Source organism: Betta splendens, chromosome 6, assembly GCF_900634795.4.
Source record: "Betta splendens chromosome 6, fBetSpl5.4, whole genome shotgun sequence".
In the NCBI taxonomy this organism is placed as follows: Eukaryota; Metazoa; Chordata; class Actinopteri; order Anabantiformes; family Osphronemidae; genus Betta; species Betta splendens.
This window is the reverse complement of record NC_040886.2, coordinates 1,196,125-1,211,340: the sequence shown is the minus strand read 5'-3', so window position 1 is coordinate 1,211,340 and position 15,216 is coordinate 1,196,125. Positions and strand designations below refer to the sequence as shown.

The 15,216-nt window shown below is 43.3% G+C and overlaps 1 protein-coding gene across 9 annotated transcripts in view; it reads right to left on the bottom strand.

Annotated features, from left to right (window-relative positions):
• Nucleotides 1–15,216, bottom strand: part of znf423 (zinc finger protein 423) — a 128,786-nt gene that overhangs the window by 50,778 nt on the left and 62,792 nt on the right. For 4 of the 9 annotated variants that reach the window (XM_055509812.1, XM_055509815.1, XM_055509816.1 and 1 more), the window contains 10 exons: nucleotides 14,315–14,689; nucleotides 13,973–14,154; nucleotides 12,992–13,531; nucleotides 12,743–12,893; nucleotides 11,945–12,505; nucleotides 11,654–11,838; nucleotides 10,987–11,402; nucleotides 10,446–10,656; nucleotides 9,370–9,454; nucleotides 4,018–4,038 (listed from right to left, as the gene is read on the bottom strand). In XM_055509812.1, coding sequence (XP_055365787.1) covers nucleotides 4,018–4,038; nucleotides 9,370–9,454; nucleotides 10,446–10,656; nucleotides 10,987–11,402; nucleotides 11,654–11,838; nucleotides 11,945–12,505; nucleotides 12,743–12,893; nucleotides 12,992–13,531; nucleotides 13,973–14,154; nucleotides 14,315–14,689 — 2,727 coding nt within the window. Of the gene's footprint in view, nucleotides 1–4,017; nucleotides 4,039–7,692; nucleotides 7,863–9,369; nucleotides 9,455–10,445; nucleotides 10,657–10,986; nucleotides 11,403–11,653; nucleotides 11,839–11,944; nucleotides 12,506–12,742; nucleotides 12,894–12,991; nucleotides 13,532–13,972; nucleotides 14,155–14,314; nucleotides 14,690–15,216 lie in introns of those variants that run through there. The other 5 variants (XR_008694983.1, XM_055509814.1, XM_029154895.3 and 2 more) reach the window with 3 other exon arrangements.

Genomic DNA, 15,216 nt, shown 5'->3' with positions numbered 1-15,216 from the left:
AATGGCCTGGAATAAGAATTTAGCTAGTAATTTTGGTGTGAATGTGTGTACTGTAGGTGTATACTGTATGTGTTACCCTTTTTATCTCCCCTACTTCCTTGTGTGTATCTTTACCTTTGACAGCAATTAAAACTATGCTAAATATTTTTCCTATGGGATTAATGATGTTTTGTGAAACTTGAATGTTACACAGCAAGAGTGATGTTCGGCCACTGACTCAGCTGTGTCTCCCAGCTGTTCCAAATATCATTAATAACATATAACCCCCACAGTGGGCTGACATCATTGTCTGAGCTCTCTCCAGTTATACTGTATGGCACCACCTCCCTGTCTTTCTCTCTCTCTGCTGGTTCAAACAAGGACAGCAAGGTGACCCTGAATCACAGGCTGTGTGTGTGTGTGTGTGTGTGTGTGTGTGTGGTGTGTGTGTGTGTGTGTGTGTGTGTGTGTGTGTGTGTGTGTGTGTGTGTGTGTGTGTGTGTGTGTGTGTATGTGTGTGTGTGTGTGTGTGTGTGTGTCTCAGTAATTAACACCACACACTAATGAAGTCCAGCTGCTCGGCAAAAGGACTGAGCATGAGCCAAAATGTGCCATAACTTGTTCTTGTGCTCTCTGTTGCTCTCCATCAACGTTCTTCATGCGTTCATTCACACCCCCACTTTCTCTTCATTTCACCCTATTGATCTGTATTTGCTCCTCTGTTACCTCATGCTCTCTACAGTTTCTATCTCGGCATCAGTCCGCTTCCTCTCCTGCTGTTTGCCATCAGTATAACTCTCACTCAATTGATCTGTAATCGCCACTTTTGCTGTAAACACCCCTCTTGAGGTCTCAATCTTACTTGCTTTATTGTCATTCTGGCAAGGTTTTACTTTTTTCTGTCCCTTATTGATCCAGTTTTCTTTCTTCCCATTATGTAATTTCCTTACTTTCTCATTTTTCAATATTCCTTATACTCCATGTACAGAAAAGCACAGTTTTTGTTTTTATGTTTGTCTTTAGTTGAAGTGGATTAGATTATTAAATAATACCATTACGTTGTAATAAATTACTGTTTCTGTGCCTTTCTGTGTGGGGTTGCATGCTCTCCCTATGTTCGTGTGGGTTCTCTACTGGTTCTCCGGATTCCTGCCACAGTTCAAAAACATGCATTAGAGGTTGAATGGTCGCTCTAAATTGCCCGTACTGTAGGTGTGTGTGTGTGTGTGTGTGTGTGTGTGTGTGTGTGTGTGTGTGTGTGTGTGTGTGAATGGTTGTCTACTGTATGTGTTGCCCTGTGATGGACTGGTGACCTGTCCAGGGTGTACACTGCCTCTAGCCCATAGACAGCTGGGATAGGCTCCAGCACCACCCGCGACCCCACGTATGGGATTAAGAGGTAGAAGACGGATGTATGTATGTATGTATGTATGTATGTATGTATGTATGGATGGATGGATGGATGGATGGATGGATGGATGCAACTTCTAAGCTGTATTTGCTTTCTAATCACAGACGTGAGAACACCTGTATATTATATACAGGTGATACTTACTTTCCCACTGGTCTGTCTGAGCTCGGGTTCCATAAATAATTATTTTAAGGCAAAACCCTCAAAACTAGTATTCAGATTTATCTGTCATGAGAAGGAAGTAAATACCTGACACACACAGACGCACACACGCACGCACGCACGCACGCACGCACACAGCTAAAACAAACTATTGGCACAAACATTAGCACACACTCAAACATGTCACTTTATGATATGCATTTACTGTACGGTACAGCTGTAACCTACAGTATCTGAGCATGTTCTGTTTACAGGCACGGCCTGATTGCGTTACTATACAAGCCCAAACTATTTTCGCACATACAAACACACACGCTTGCTCACTACCAGCTGTGACAGATGTGCCTGTCACAGGAGAAAATGAATTCAGAATAGTTAGTGAATTAAGCAGGGAGTTAATTGTTGCTTGGCCCCTGTTTATGAAGCGCATAAAGGCAAAGCGCCTTGTTTGTCTTGTGACAATTAGTCAGCAGAGATAGAGAGAGGAGGTGTGTGTACAGTATGTTGGTGTGTGTGTTTGTGCGTGTGTGTAATTTTGCTATGCTTTTTAGCAGCTGGCACAGCCGCACCTGGACACGTTGAGAAAGTGAAGAATGCAGAGAGAGGATTTAGGTACAGCATGTTATATAGCCCCTTGTCTGTGGCCACCCGCTCAATAAACACACACCCACACGTCGTCCTATGCAGACAGAGATAACAAAGACATCACTCATACATAACACACAACTTCTCCCCATGAGTTAGGAAAGCTGATGTTGCATATACAGATATTCTTATGGGCAAATGTGGAATGTAACATAAAAGCAGGCATTTTATTTGTGTTCTGGTACCTATCCTGGTTGGGTCTCTCCCAAACTATTTGTCAGTGTGTCCTATTAGGTTTCCAAACAGCTTGTAATGACTGGTAATAAACAGCAGAAGAAGAAGAAGGTAAATCAAGCGAGAAGACGACAAAATGAGCTCTCCAGGGGACAACCGTGCTCCCAGCCTTCAAAACACGCACACAGACAGAAACACACAAACAGCTCAGTGTATGTTCTCATGCACAGTCAATAAAGCAGACAATAGCAGGTCCCGCGGCCAACACACAAAACCAATGTTTAGATTTAATCCAACTTTAAATAAGTCAGGAGAATTGGAAATCTAGTTGGCCATAATATATGAGAAATGTATCTTTATTAGGTGTCGGCACAAATGTACTATCAAGGTAACTTCAAATCAATGTAGTGCCATGCACATCACTGAACCTTTTTTTTTATTTACTTATGCCCCATCCCATTCCCTGGTCTTCTATTCTTTCTCCTCTCCTTCATCTAGCCCTCTGTGGTCCCCTTTCCTCTCTTTCCAGTCCCTTGTCCTTTCATCATCGCTCCCTTCCTCCCACTGGTGTCACAGCTCACTGGCTCCAGGTGGTGAGGGAGGGAGGAAGGAATGGAGGGAGTGAGCAAAGGAAGCCGGGGGGGGTTAATGTTTCTCCCTTTTCCTCAGTCTTATTATCTTGACACAAACTGTCCACTCAATGCACGTGTGTAAAAAAAAGGGGGGGGGAGTTGTAGTATGTGCATAGTCACACAGCAGCTGAGCCACAGCCTTTGTGATGGCTGCTTAGACAGAACACTGATGTTCTGGCTAGGCTAATACGGATGCAGGTTGCAGGTACAACACAAAATAAAATGCTTTTCTCCACATGAACTATGTATGAACTGAACAGTTTTGCGCCTGATGTCCCCAACAAAGAGAAAGAAAGATTAGTGCCAATGACATAAGTGGAAAGTCCCTGAATTTAATTTACAGACTTAAAAAATGATTTTTGCAAAGAGAATTTTTAAATTAAAGTAGTGCCAACATTGGACACCCACAACAGTTTAACAAAAACACACACGGGACTGGACTATACATTATTAAAATTTGAAGAATGTAAATGATAAAAGTTATTTCACACTATTAGAGTGCTCTGATCTAAATAGGTAAGCAAAGCTCATGCTGAGGACACATCATTAGCCACCACACTCCACAGGGAACACTTAGATCCAGGTGAGTGGCCACTCGCTACTGTAAAGGCATGTATGTGTGTGTGGCGTTTTTTAGGGGAGGAAAGACAGTGAAGCATGCAAGTGGCAGCAGAGATTGAGGAGTGGGAGTGAGGTGGGGCTCAATTATGATTTTGTAAAATACATATGCACATTGATTCTTAAACTATTTATAGCCTCACCTGAGTGCTCAATTTTGTTACCATTGTTTCCAGACCATGCACTGTGGCTATTACTAATTGTGGCCAAGACCAAAAATTATTATAGGTTAAATCATAAAGAATCCCATCCAACAGGGCTCCATCAAACAAATTAATACATATTTATCCGAAAGGAGGAAAATGTCTGAAAATGAAATGCTAATGGGCAGGCAGTGAGACAGCACAGAGCTGTCTTGCTTATTGTGCAAGCTAATGAGACAGAAAGGGGACAAACCTTGCCGACAGGTGGACTCTTCTATTGGCCATCCAATAGGCAGGTGGGGATGGGGGAGAGTGGAGGAGAGAATGGGCAGGGTTAGTAATACGTAGCGTTAATGTGCTGTAGTGTGTGTGTGTGTGTGTGTGTGTGTGTGTGTGTGTGTGTGTGTGTGTGTGTGTGCGCGCGCGTGCGTGTTGTGCGTGCGTGTTGTGCGTGGCAATAGGTACTGTAGAGAAAGTGGAGTGGTTGCCCCTTTTAAATTTTCATTCCTAGAAAATGTTTATAATTCTGAGAGAAAACTGTTAACATCTGAGAGACTGGGGGACAGTACCTGAACAATATAATAAAGGATTGAGGCTTTAGACAGACTACTCAGAGTAATGGTTAAACCCGGTAAATGTTTGGGAAGGTGGAAGAAAGCTAAACCTTGCACACGCACGCACGACGCACGCCTTTCTATGTGTGTTCAAGATCTAAGGTCTCCTGCTGTGAAATCTAGACTGAGATGATTAGTAAAGCATTAGTGGCTGAATGCAACAGTCAGAACATGCTGTCAAGGACCTCATTGAGCAGAATGCTGAGCCTATACGAGTATGTGCTTTGAGTGCAAAAACTTTATGAGGTGGATCTGTTTGCTAAATGAGAATTCATGGAATCTGAGCTTGATAGTGAATGGGCCTGCGCTTCTGGGAGAGAAACTGAAGGACATGCAGGTTGAGCCTCCCTGATCTCATGGATCATGGACCACCTCACCAACCGCCCCCAGTCTGTCCACCTGCTGAACTGTGTGTCACAGCACAGGTGCTCCATAGGGAACAGTCCTGTCTCCTTTCTCTTCACCCTGTACCTCAGACCTCAGGTCCCACTCAGAGTCCTGTCATCTCCAGAACTTCTCTGATGACTCTGCTACTGTGGGATGTATCCAGGGTGGTGACGTCACAGAGTACCAGGAAGTGGTGAACAGGTTTGTGGACATGTGGACAGAACCACCTCCAACTGAACATCAGTAAAACTAAGGAGCTGGTGATGGACTTCAGGAAATCCGTGAGTGCTGTCACCGCTCTCACTATTAAAAAGAAGAGGTGGAGGTGGTGACTGAGTACAAATACCTGGGAGTGTACTTGGACAATAAACTGGACTGGAAAAAGAACCCCTCAGCAGTGTACAAGAAGGCTCAAATGGTAAATGGTCCATATTTATACATTCCTTCTGGGATCCAAAGCGCTTTACAGTAGTAGTCTCATTCATCCATGCACTCTCACATTAACACACGCAGTTAGAGGACAACCTCCCTCCCAAGCGTTATTGTGGCTCAGAGCAGGATGTACTTCCTGAGGAAGCTCAGGTCCTTTAACGTGTGCAGCTCCATGCTGAGGATGTTCTATGAGTCTGTGGGTCCAGTGTTTTAGGCTGTGGTCTGTGGGGCAGCAGCATGAATGGAGCAGACAGTAACAGACTAGACAAAGTTGGGCTGGTTCTGTTCTGGGGTGGAGCTGGACCCCCTCCATGCTGTAGCTGAGAGGAGGATGCTGGTCCAACTCCTCTCTATAGACGACACCTCCACCCCCACACAGTGTGTGGCTGGACAGAGGAGCACCTTCAGCCACAGCTGATCAGTATTAGGTTCTCCATAGAACGCCACCAGAGAACCTTCCTACCGGTGCCATCAGCCTGTACAACTGCTCCTCTGTCTGTAAGGGTTGATGGTATCTGTGTAGCATAGCAAGTAGTTTGATGTGAATATGTGTATGTGTATATTGTGGTATTTGCTTTACTATTTTTAATCTCCTGTCCTTCCTTGTGTGTATCTCTATCTGTGACAGCGATCAGACTATAAGTGGGCAAAACAGTTTCCCTTTAGGATTAATAAGGTTTTCTGAATCTGGAAACAAGATCCTTGAATAAATTATACATGCAATGCAGTACAAATTAAGTTATTTATGTAAGTATATATAACTTAAACTCAGTGATATCACATTATTGAGCCCACATTTATTTACATTACTGTTTGTGTTTTCCGTTAATCTATATTCAACGCCTCAAAATTGATCCTGTTATGATGACCTGGCAGCTGCTTTTTTATTCCAAGCTGGAATCAGAATGTAAAGGTGGCCGGCCACAAAGACAAATCTTTTCCTGTCATCTTCCATCTCACAACTACCCACACACTCATGCCTTCACTCACAACACATTAGTGCTTCAATCCCATCACCTCCTACCTCAACAACATTGTATAAGAGAACATTGTGTTGAAGGTGCTACCGTATTAGCCAAGAGTCAACAATGCACTCAGTTTACACACACAAACCCTGCTTATAACAACGCAGAGACAGTGATCACAGACCATTGCATGATGTTACACATTACCACAGTGTGAACCCAAATTTAGTAAATTAATACAAAATTTCTAAAACAGCCAACAAGTGGGAAGGAACCTCAGAATGTAAAATACTTTTACCACTTCTCCCTCGTGTCAGGTTGCTCTCAGTTCAGCTTGTTCTTTTCCACTTTTGTAGTGTCTTTGTGTTGATTGAGGCATTGACCACATAGTGTTTTAATTAATATATGCACTGTGTAAGTGCCAAGACTGGCAGGAACAGGCACCTGGTGTGAATATACATGTACCATAGCAGTAAAGCTAATCTGCAGGCTGGGCAGCTCTCTTATGAACATTGAATCCTGCAGTCATGTCACAGTGCGTCAGAATACATAGAACTAATACAGAACAATTAGCAGCTTCAATGCAAACTATGTTACCAATGTTGGTTATCAAAGAATAATAATAACAATATAATAATTGAACTTTATTGATCCCACAAGGGAAGGGTTGGTTTGCAGAAAATGTAAAAAGAACTGGGTAAGGTCTTATAATCTGCCTCAGCTTCGTAATTAATACGAGCTAATTAACCCCAAACTGCCACCAGTGTCGTAAAATATATATGAGAGTGAGTGAGTGAGTGAGTGAGTGAGTGAGTGAGTGAGTGAGTGAGTGAGTGAGTGTGTGTGTGTGTGTGTGTGTGTGTGTGTGTGTGTGTGTGTGGGTGTGTGTGTGTGTGTGTACTTGTATTTACGTCAAAGTTAGAACTAAAACACATATTGAGAACATTTTGACCAGTCCTCCCAGGTTGGAATTGAGTTTCGGTTCATATTAGAGCAAGTGTTAAACGTCTGCTTTTAGTTGTGATTTTAAGGGTAAAGTCTCCTTGCTAGCAAGGTGAGGGCATTGTGACCACGTGGGGGACACTTGGTGGGTCCTCACCAGTCTGATGGCTTTTTTGAGGGTTAAGATGTGATTTTAGGGCTGAGGTTAGAATTCAGTTCTGGTTTGGATTAGAGCAAAGGTTAGACGTCTGCCTTTAGTTGTGATGGTTATGGTTAGGGTGAGGGGCTATGGAGGCATTATGTCAATGGACAGTCCCCATGCTGATGACAAACACGACTGTGTGTGTGTGTGTGTGTGTGTGTGTGTGTGTGTGTGTGTGTGTGTGTGTGTGTGTGTGTGTGTGTGTGTGTGTGGACATGGGGGAAAGAAGCTCAAGTTACTAAAGTTACTTCAGCTTTACTTTAGTTTCCACTCTATCCTAACGTCTCCAGACATTATAACGAAGCGATGTCAGCACTGGCGCACACACACACACACACACACACACACACACACACACACACACACACACACACACACACACACACACACACACACACATCTCACATAAACACAAACACACACCTTAGAGAGCCACCAGTGACTCTGGAATTGCCTGTCAGGTCTGGCGAGGTGCTGAGGGTGGAGGGTTGCAGAGCACTTGTTCCCCAGAACAACTCACAGGTCCACCTCGTTAATCTCCATGACGACAGAGATGCTAAGGCAGCAAATTAGTAGCGAGCGGAAAAAACTGTCACAGGGGAAGCTCATAAAAGAAGACATTCCAAACTACAAAGGTAGTTCTTTATTTAAAAACAAGTGTTGTCTTAGGTTACACGCACGCACACACACACACACACACACACACACACACACACACACACACACACACACACACACACACACGTACACACACCTCCTTGTACTTTTGTCAAAGTGAGGACCTCCATTGACATACTGCCTTCCCTAGCCCCTTACACTACTCCTAGCCATCACAACTAGGCAGACGTCTAACCCTTGTTAAAATCTGAACCAAAACTCAATTCAAAAATCTAAAATCACATCTTAACCCTCAAACAGGCCTTCAAAGAACTGAGGACCGACCAAAATGTCCTTACTTTGTCAAAATATCCTCACCTTGATACTGTAGCAAATTACGCTTTTACACACACACACACACACACACACACACACACACACACACACACACACACACACACACACACACACACACACACACACACACAGTCGTGTTTGTCATCAGCATGGGGACTGCCCATTGCCTTCTCTAGCCCCTCACCCTCACTCTAACCATCACAACTAAAGGCAGACGTCTAACCTTTGCTCTAATCCAAACCAAAACTCAATTCTAACCTCGGCCCTAAAATCACATCTTGACCCTCAAAAAAGCCATCAGACTGGCAGGGACCTGCCAAGTGTCCCCACATTGTCACAATGTCCTCACCTTGATAGCAAAAACATGGTTTATGGTCCCCACGTTGAAGGAAAAACATGTACACACACACACACACACACACACACACACACACACACACACACACACACACACACACACACACACACACACGTTTTCCCCTAACAGGCAATTGTATTACCAAAATGAAATAAGTTAAGGTCACAGCAGTGACTTTGGCTTCCTTGAGAATATATATTTCCACAAAGAAAAAACGAACACATACAGTATATGGTACAATGTGTTAAGCCCATTGGAACACAAGCCTAGGTAATTGTTGCTTGAGGAAGACTCATTCATTACCTCTGTGCTCACCTGTAACCTCTGTGAGGTTGTTTATCACCTACATTCTTTACCTACAGTAAGCCAGTGTCAATCATTATATATACAGTAGCACCTTAAATCATCTTATTTGGAGTGGTGAGTGTACATGGTTTAACTGACCATCATTATACAGTTAACCCTCACAGTACAACTGTCCCTATTGTCACATCAACACACCTGAGGCGGTATTACAGTGTCTCATGTTTAATTGAGTATGTGACATTAGGATTACTGCAGCCTCTCTTCTAAGTCAAACAGAAAAAGAGACAAAATGTAAACACAAAATGTGTTTCTTTGTATCTCTGCTCATGTTAGACAGAACACAGTAACTGCGCAGCTGAACCAAGATAAAAAGACAAGCGAGTCACCCTGTGTATGCTCACAGACATAGGAATGAAATAGCAATGTTGACCTGTGCCTCACTCACCAATCATATGATTTGCAACATGAATCTGGATCTCCCTTTCTGTCTCAAACGTCATTTGGCACTTGATACACTGGTAGGTCTTCTTCTGTAAATTAAAGACAGACAAACACCAAAAACTTTATATTTCATATCAACAAAACATCATTTTCCAAAACTTGTAAATGTATAATCCAGATACAACAATCCACCCAAAATTAAATAGCATTTCACTTTATCCCATCCAATAATCACAATTTACCTAATTTTAATTGCTCTTCTCATATTCTACATGGAACACAAATTAGAAAAAAGCTAAATGTGTCCTTGCAGATACACACACATACAGAAAACCAAGACAAAGTGCAAAATTATGAACAAAAAATAAAGGAAAGAAGCTGTGAAATAAAAACAGAAGCAATGAGTGTAGAAAAAAGAAGACGAGCAATAAAAAAAGAACTGGAGAAACAAGAAAGAGAGACATGGAGGTAAGAAGTTTTGCTTATCCATTCAGAGCACATAGGAATCGTTCAGCCACAGACACAGACAAAATACACAAAGGCCACAAACACACAAAGACAAGCTCCCTTCAAGTACACACAGGCACACATAGACATGCAGCACGTCCCGAGGAGCCTGACTGTCAATATCAAGTAGCGCCAACAGCTCCCACAAAGCCTCAGCACGGGCCAGCCGCAGGACCCAGTGGGGCTCAGCTGACACACACCGACATACAAACACGAACACGTGTGGGGGCAACACAGCACCGGTGCTTCAAGCACACGCAACTCGTGCAAAGAGTTGGGCTGACTGCACTGCATCCCTTAAATACTGCGTATCTGATTTGATAATGCAAACATCTTGCCTTCCTTTTCAAATAATAATAATAATTGAACTTCATTGACCCCCCTTGGGGAAATGAACCTCCCTGAGGGGAGCTAGGGCCAAGTGTCTTACTCAAGGACACACTGGTGCTCTGGTGGGCTTTGAACCTGACCTTCAGCTCTCCAAGTCAGCGCTCTACCAGCTCTACCACCAAGCCATGTAATAATAATGTTTTACTTCTATTTAAATGAAACCAATCAGCTGTGGGTTTTTACCTTGGGTGCAGCTGCCTCAGCCTTCTTCCCCGCTGCACTGGTTTCAGGACTGACTTCGGGGTGATCCGTGTGGACATGAGTCTCCAAGTCCTCCAGGCTTTCGAACTTCACCCCACACTCTGGACACCTCAGCCCAGCCGCAGCCTTTTCTCCCTGTATGTCTCCAGATGGAGCAGCTCCTCCTTGGCTGGGGCTCTGGCCATTTGTGCCCCTGAAGATGATTGAGCATTTCATTTCATTCAGCAATATTTGCAGTAAGAATACATATGCAGAGTGCTGGACTGCTTTGTGCATGTCTTATTAAAGACGAGTTGAACATCCAGTACTACATCTACTGTACTGTACACCTGGGTGCTGTTTTCCCAGTTTAAATTAAAAACAACTTTATCTTTTAGCAGTAGAAAACCAGCACATATTGTATGACAATGTCTATGACAGCACTCGTACTGCAGCACGTATGCAATTGTATTGTATACATTACAAAAGAGCTAAAAAGTAGAAAATCTATAAAAAACACAGCGTTTCTAAGACTGCTACATACCTGCTCATGCAGCCAGCACAGAGGCCATAAGGCAGGCCATTGACATCCAGCTTCACCAGCTCCCCCTTGTTCTTGAACTCCTTCAGACAGAAGGCGCATTTGTACAGCTTATGTTGCTGCAGCTGCCCGTTAGGTGATGAGGAGGCGGAACCATTCCCTGCCACTCCATTCCCACCTCCCCCTCCCGCTCCACCAAGTGCAGAACCAGTGGAAAGCTTCTGCATGTGGAAGGTGCCGTGGATCTTCAGTTCCAGGGTGGAGGTGACTGTCTGCATGCAGACAACGCAGCGGAAGCCAGTGAGGGAGTTGCGGAGGTCAGGGTGCATCTGGCAGTGCTCTATAAACTCCTCCTCACTCTGCAGGGGCATCTTACAGATTCGACACGTTCCAGTGTCCAGGCTTTTACTGTGGGTGACCTGCAAACAGGGAAAATGGATGGATATTCTGAATACACATACTGTACAGAAGACAAGTAATGATGCCAAAAAATAATCATCATATACCTTAGAATCACCAATGACGGTAATAATGATTATTATTACTGATTTTTTTACACTGATTTCGTTATGTTTGTAAAAGACTAAATAAGATACAAATCCTATAATATATATATATATATATATATATATATATATATATATATATATATATATATATGTACAAGTACCTTGTGCTCAGTGAGGGTTAGCAGGGAGGGAAAACGTTCACCACAAATCGGACACATGTAGTGTTTCGCAGGGCCACGGTGCGTCTGCGCATGTTCACGAAGCCCATTTTCAGAAAAGAAGGTTCTGGAGCACACATTACATTTGTGGTTTCCTTTGATAAAATCTGCCTTCTTCTTTCGCGAACCTGGTGAACACAAATACTATTAATATTATACAGTACACAACAGAAATAAAAGCTCTGAACAACAGGAAAAAGGTTTTAAATGTCCCCAAATTCATGAAATCTTTACCAGCATCATCATCTCCTGGCCGGATGTTGTGGTCGCGCAGCCGGTGGTTTTGCAGAAGGGACTCCATGGTGTAGGCTGCTCCACAGATATCACAGGCATACATAGGCTCTGAGTTATCCAGCTCCTCCTCTCCCCCACTTGCCTCATGACTGTTGGCTACGTCTCCTGCCTGTCCAGCTCCTCCTCCCACTACTCCGCTCTTCAGCAGCATGTTCTGCAGGTCTGCATGCTCTGCAGCCACCACAGTTGCTCTTTCAACGCCTCCAGTGCTTCCATTGCCCCCACTTACTGCTCCCCCTCGTTTAGAGGACTGTGCCAGACCATTGGGTGTCCCATTCTGACTACCACTGCTCCCTGTACCACCTCCATTACCAGTGATGTTGCTGCCATCAAAGATGCAGTGCTTCTCCCGCAGGTGTTTCTCTAATACTGAAATGGCATGAAAAGCTTTGCCACAAAAGCGACATGTGAACTTTTTGCTGTGCGTGGTGATGTGGCATTGAAGCTCTACTTCTGTTCCAAATGTTTCTCCACAGAAGATGCACTTCCGAAATTTTAGTCCTGTAACACAAAATTTAACATAATAATATAATATCTATTTGGTTATAAGTACTACCATCTGTAAACCTATTTTAGTATTGGTGAAAAATTCATCTCATATATAAATACATGTTGTTGTTGTTTTTCTTTTTTTAAACATAAACATTATTCCTGCCACAATTTCACTCCAGTAACAATTAAAACATAGAATTTTTTCCAGATAGTGCAGATATTAGTCTCAGGAATTATATACTTTACCTGCTCCAAGCCCACCAGGGAGGCCAGACCTCTGGCCCAGGTGGTTATGCTTCACATGTAGCTGAAGATCCGTTTCCTTCCTGAAATCCCAGGCACAGGCTGTGCAGCGAAACAGCTTTTTTTCATTACTGTGCTTCACAGCTAAATGTACCTGTATAGCAGAATGTGGAAGCAAGAAGTGACAATTCAATGTGTTAATGCATGGATGTAAACTAAAAGCAAACTGAGAAATAAAGCTGAGTGACTCACTTGTATAGAGACCTTGGAGTCAAAGACCTCTTGGCAGAGAGTACAGTGGTACAGGACAAACGTGTGCATGTCCAGCAGGTGTTTCTGCAGGTCATCCACAGAAGAGAACTGTTTATCACAGCTCTCACACACATACTGTGTTGATGTGGTAGTGTAGTGTACTGTTAGGTGTTGAAGCAATGCCTCCTGGGATTCGAAGTCCTCTTTGTTGCACTGTGGGCAGGACTGGCGCCTCAGCAGCATCTCGAGATGTGACTTTAGGTGGGCCTGGAAACCTTCGAAGCTGGAAAATCGCAGGTCACACTGGTTGCAGGGGTAGTCCCCATTGCTTCCCATGGAGGGGGTGGAGTCCCCTCCCAGTCTGTGTCGTTTGGGCGAGGAGATCTCTACATCAGAGGAGGCGGGACTGAGGTCTGCGACCTTTGCCTGCCGTTTGTTGTTAGCCAGGGGGATGTTCTTGTGATTCTCCTTTATGTGCTTTGTGAGCTTGAGGAGTGAGCCAAAGATTGGAGAATTGGTGCAGTACGGGCAGGAGTAAACCTGTATGTGAAAATGAAACACGAGAAAAATGGAAGTAAGCCTAAACCATAAACTATATCTCATAACTCAAGTTAACTCAAGCAAACTTAGTATGTAAAACCTCAGCTGATTATTTATAGGAACAATCTCTGGTTATACTTTCCTGCACACTATGCAACTCTTGTTTGCATAGCAATTGAGCTACTTAAGCTACTATGGAATTGTTGTCTAATGCCCAGATATTATTTGTATTTACAGTCTTCATTAATCATTGTATTCCAAAGAAAGTACAGGAAGTCACATAATAAAATAGGAACAGCTCACCGCTAACTTGCCACTGGTTGCTTTATCAGTACAGTATTACTAGGTCAATTATTAGTAACTTTGACAAGTGCAACATTATGAGAACTATCAAATATAACAAAAGTATGTTTCTGAAAGTTAATTTTGGAGTATTCTTACCTCCATGAAGGACTGGGTGGCAGCCTGTAGTACAGGAGACTCTAGCTTGGCCACGACTCCTCCAGACACAGCTCCACCCCCTGTAGCGGAGGTGCAGTGCGTCTGCTGAATGTGCTCTGTCAATGAAGACTCTGTCAGGAACCCCATGGAGCATTGGTTGCAGAAGAACGCATGGTTCCCTTCTATGATTTAACAATAGAAAGATTATAAAAGCCAAAAACAAATAAAATGTTTCTATTTGCATTATACAAATACTTTGTAGGTAACATATTAAATAAATACTAAAGCATAATTTACATATTTTTTTATAAATTTCAATGATCTATTTAATCAACAACACACCTAATGTAGTGGACCCTGCTACAATCCCACCAGGCAGGCAGTGGGAGACTCTGATGTGCTCTTGGAGAGAGTTTATGTCTCCAAACATGTCAGGGCAGTAGTTACAGTGGAACGCTGTGACATTGGTGAACTGCAGCAAGGGAAACGTTGCGGTACCTACAGCGCCCCCACTGGTACGGTGAGCTTTGCGAACATGTTCATTGAGGTTATAAAGCGTTGGCAGTGTGTCCAGGCAGAGTTGGCATGTATGGCTCTGCTGCGGCTTATCTGCATGGATTGTTTTTAGATGGATCTCCAGAACTGCCAGACTGTGGAAGTCTCTCTTGGAGCAATAGGGGCAGGAGTATGTGACTTTACCCCAGTTAACACCTCCTCCTGTAGAGATAGAATGACAGACTTACATTATTTACATCCAAAACACGAGGTAGCAATAGAGTGGGTGATTTGCTGTTTTGAGTCAAGTGACAGGCACCTTTCCGGCCCTCACCGGACACTTCTCAGGTGCATATCAGCAACCCATCTCGTCTCCTCCTGGAAGGAGGTGTGAATAATCCAATGTAGCCACCCCCAATTTTAGCACCAAAAACACAACTCCAGGGTACAACCAGAAGATGGGGCTTTGATTACAAACACACACTTCAGTATGTGACCTGTAAAATCAGGGTCAAGTGCTGAGTATAGAAACAGTTTTCTTTTTTATTCTGTATGTACCTGATTTGAATGTTGAATGAATTTAAATGTTGTCTTTGGCCAGATTTGGTTAGAAATGAGGAAGATCTCCTGTTTGAATCATAAGATCCCAGACCCATGCTGATTAAAGGAACAGTTTAAACTGCAAAAAAGTTGCATTTTGCGACAGCTGTGTAACAGTGGGTTTTAAATTCATGCAACTTCAATTAAGG